General features: G+C 37.7%; 1 protein-coding gene across 1 annotated transcript in view; it reads left to right on the top strand.

Moving 5' to 3' along the window:
* The window catches only part of LOC107688247 (protein SMG5-like), a 20,915-nt gene that overhangs the window by 982 nt on the left and 16,169 nt on the right, over positions 1 to 3,764 (top strand). Inside the window, exons 2-6 of the mRNA XM_016485869.1 lie at positions 372 to 470; positions 1,053 to 1,176; positions 1,266 to 1,422; positions 2,545 to 2,634; positions 2,746 to 2,835. Coding sequence (XP_016341355.1) covers positions 372 to 470; positions 1,053 to 1,176; positions 1,266 to 1,422; positions 2,545 to 2,634; positions 2,746 to 2,835 — 560 coding nt within the window. The remainder of the gene's footprint in view (positions 1 to 371; positions 471 to 1,052; positions 1,177 to 1,265; positions 1,423 to 2,544; positions 2,635 to 2,745; positions 2,836 to 3,764) is intronic.

Genomic DNA, 3,764 nt, shown 5'->3' with positions numbered 1-3,764 from the left:
CCCCCCCCCCCCAAAAAAATATATGGATGATTAAGTAAACCTAAGTTGCTTCAGTCCTGTAAATGTTCATCTTGAAATGTTGCTAACATCATAAAAAAAGATTTTGATTATTATACAAAAAAATTATACGTTTCATCTTTAGTAATATTTAGAAAATGACAACAGGTTTAATTTACTATAAAGCACATTTGTAGCGGGTAAAAAGACCCATGGAAGGAGATGACATTTAATGCAAAATATCCCTTTTTTGTAACTATCAACCCTGAAGTCAATAATTGTGATTTTCAAGTTAATAACTGTGAAAGTGTTGAATGGGATTTATTGTGTCGTGAGTAACAATATTTCCTTATTTCATTTTTGTTTTTATGTAGGGCTGTGGTGGAAACGGTGCATAAGTTGGATATTATAATCAGCGGCAAATCGTCATACAGGGAGGTCTTCAAACCTGAGAATATCAGTTTGAGGAACAAGTAAGCTCGAGTTCTCTCTCTGCAACCTAACCAGGCTTAATTAAGTTGGCTTGAAAAAGCCTTCACAACCACCTCGGGTACTTTAGCAACCGCATAGCAACACCCTAGCAACCACCCCAGGTACCATAGCAACCGCCTAACCCAGGTACCCTAGCAACCGCATAGCAACACCTTAGCAACCACCCCGGGTACCTTAGCAACCGCATAGCAACACCATAGAAACCACATAGAAACGCCATACAATCTATTTATCTACATCTAAAATTTCTAATTTTATTTGATCTATCTATCTATCTCTCTGTCTATCTATCTATCTATTTTTCTGATAAATTGCGTTGTCTTCAAAACTTTAAAACTACTTTAAACTTCAAACTAGTTAAAACTGAAAACCTTCAAACATAAAGCTTTTAAAACTACTTCAAACTTTCTATCTAGTTGGTCTCATAATGTTGTATTTACATGGATGAGAGAGCTTTTATCGCTTGCCACATCTGTTTAAGACACAGCTATTCATTAACGTTCCCATATACTTAAATATCTCAGCTTCTTATTTTCTTTTTGTTATATATTTTTTTTAACCAGATTGCGGGAACTTTGTGTAAAGCTGATGTTCCTGCACCCTGTGGACTATGGACGCAAGGCAGAAGAGCTGCTATGGAGGAAGGTCTACTATGAGGTCATTCAGGTCATCAAGACCAACAAGAAGGTACTGTCGCGTAACACATTCCGTGATTTAAAGTAGTCTTATTTGCTGTTGTATTTGTTGTCAGGCTGAAATCCTCCCTCTCTTCGCAGCATATTCACAGCCGCAGTGCTCTGGAGTGCGCCTACAGGACCCATCTGATCGCTGGGGTGGGTTTCTTTCAACACCTGCTGCTCTACATCCAGTCACACTATCAGCTGGAGTTACAGGACTGCATCGACTGGACACACGTCACCGACCCACTCATCGGTGAGACATGCTTCCATATGCATATTAAAGACAGTCTTCCTACAGTCATGGAAAACTGGGGGAATTTAAATTAAATCTGAAATATTTCTAATTAAAATGAAAATATAATACTATAGAAATAAATTATATCAGTATTATTTATTATACACTGAACAAAATTATAAACGCAACACTTTTGTGTTTGTTTTCGGACCCCCCCGGACCCCCCAATACAGTAAAACTGCACATTTTAGAGTGGCCTTTTATTGTAGCCAGCCTAAGGCACACCTGTGCAGTAATCATGCTGTCTAATCAGCATCTTGATATGCCACACCTGTGAGGTGGATGGATTATCTCGGCAAAGGAGAAGTGCTCACTAACACAGATTTAGACAGATTTGTGAACAATATTTGAGAGAAATAGGCCTTTTGTGTGCATAGAAAAAGTCTTAGATCTTTGAGTTCAGCTCATGAAAAATGGGGGCAAAAACAAAAGTGTTGCGTTTATAATTTTGTTAAGTGTATTAATAATGTTAATATAAAATAATATTATTAATACAAATAATTTTTTTGTTTTAGTTCTTAAATGTGAATTTTATTTAATTAAATAGTAATTGCTCTTTTTGAGTTTAATCTCTATGAAGTAATAACAATAATTAGAAAATCCATGGAGATTCACTGATCAAATGTTTTGGGAACACCATAAAGGCATAACTATCCATCAAAAAAATTCTGTCATTTACTAGCCCTCATTGTTAATATGTCCACCATATAAACAGAACAGCCAGAGTACCCACAGTCATGGAGAACTTGAGATGTCAAAAATTGTGGTATCTAGACCTGATAAAATAATGTAAATACAATTTTTAGTAAATGTTAATTTTTCTAGTCCGCTCTAACATGTATAATTGTCTATAAATTCCTTTTTTTGTGAGTGTAATCTATTTAAGGATAATGAAAAATTGCTATCGAGTTGTCACAATTGACTGTAGAAGTCATGGAAAAGTTCATCGGTCCAAAAATGTAGGAATACCGTATAGCAAAATGTCTGGTATTCAACAATATATGCTGTCTGACTATCCAGTTTTAGGATTTGCTGAATGAACCGTACATTGGATAATCTTTCTGTGATTAATGATTGCAGGTCGTAAGAAACCAGTCTCGGCCACCCCTAAAGAGATGGAGTGGGCCCAGATGGCGTGTCACAGATGCCTTGTGTACTTGGGAGATCTCGGTAAGTGTGCTCTCACTTGATATTTTATAAAATCAGCTTATCAAATCTCTGTCTGGCAGTGCGATATCACGTTCACATAATCTGAAATCAAACTGTTTAATGTTTATGAAGCCCGGTACCAAAATGAACTGGCGGGAGTGGAGGCAGAGCAGCTGGCGGAGCGCTTTTATCACCAGGCCTTGTCTGTCGCACCTCATGTCGGTGAGCGAGTCCTTGCTTCTCACATCCTCTCTACAACACCTTTTCCTGGCACCAGAGAGCATGCATTTTATGATTTTGTCTGTTAAACTGTGAATTTTAAAGGTGTCATATGATGCAATTTCAAGTTTTCCTTTCTCTTTGGAGTGTTACAATCTGTTCGTGAATAGATAAGATCCCTAAAGTTGCAAAGACTAAAGTCTCAAACCCAACTTTTAAAGGGGTCATATGATGCGATTTCAATTTTTCCTTTCTCTTTGGAGTGTTACAAGCTGTTCGTGAATAGATAAGATCCCTAAAGTTGCAAAGACTAAAGTCTCAAACCCAAAGAGATATTCTTTATTAAAGTTCAGAGTCAGCTTAAGACTCGTCCACGCCTCCTAAAACGCCTCATTTAAACACGCCCCCACATGTCTACGTCACTGTGGGGTTTTTTTTAACCCACACAAAGATTTTTTTTAAAATCTTTTTAAAGATTTGCATAACACCGCCCAAATGTTCACGCAAAGAAAGAAGGCGTAACATTGATTCTCGCTGTAGTATTGTTGCTGCCGCAGCCACCGTGTCGTTGAAAGCGAAACTACTTTGTTTGGTCTTCCAAAAGAGGACACAACTAGAAATCAGTGGTTAAGTTGTATTTACAACACTGTTCCAGAGCAGTTCAACCCAAATATTCAGATGTGTGCAACGCATTTTACGGAGGACGAGGACTGTTTCCTGGGAGAGTAGCCTACAACGCCGGTGTTCTGACAAATAATGCTGACTCACAGATTGTAAGTACGTTTTCATATTTAAAGGATTTGCCACTGATGATTCAAACACGAGTTTTGAGCAGTGTAGAGTAGCACTTGTTGTTTGTCATTTCTCCGATCACAAATGCAGACATGGTTTTATGTTTACATGGTGCGATGCAACGCAACGCGTAAAAAGAC

Source organism: Sinocyclocheilus anshuiensis, unplaced genomic scaffold (genome assembly GCF_001515605.1).
Source record: "Sinocyclocheilus anshuiensis isolate Anshui unplaced genomic scaffold, SAMN03320099.WGS_v1.1 scaffold1162, whole genome shotgun sequence".
NCBI lineage: Eukaryota > Metazoa > Chordata > Actinopteri > Cypriniformes > Cyprinidae > Sinocyclocheilus > Sinocyclocheilus anshuiensis.
Note: the sequence above shows the minus strand (reverse complement) of the source record. Positions and strands in the feature narration are given on the sequence as shown.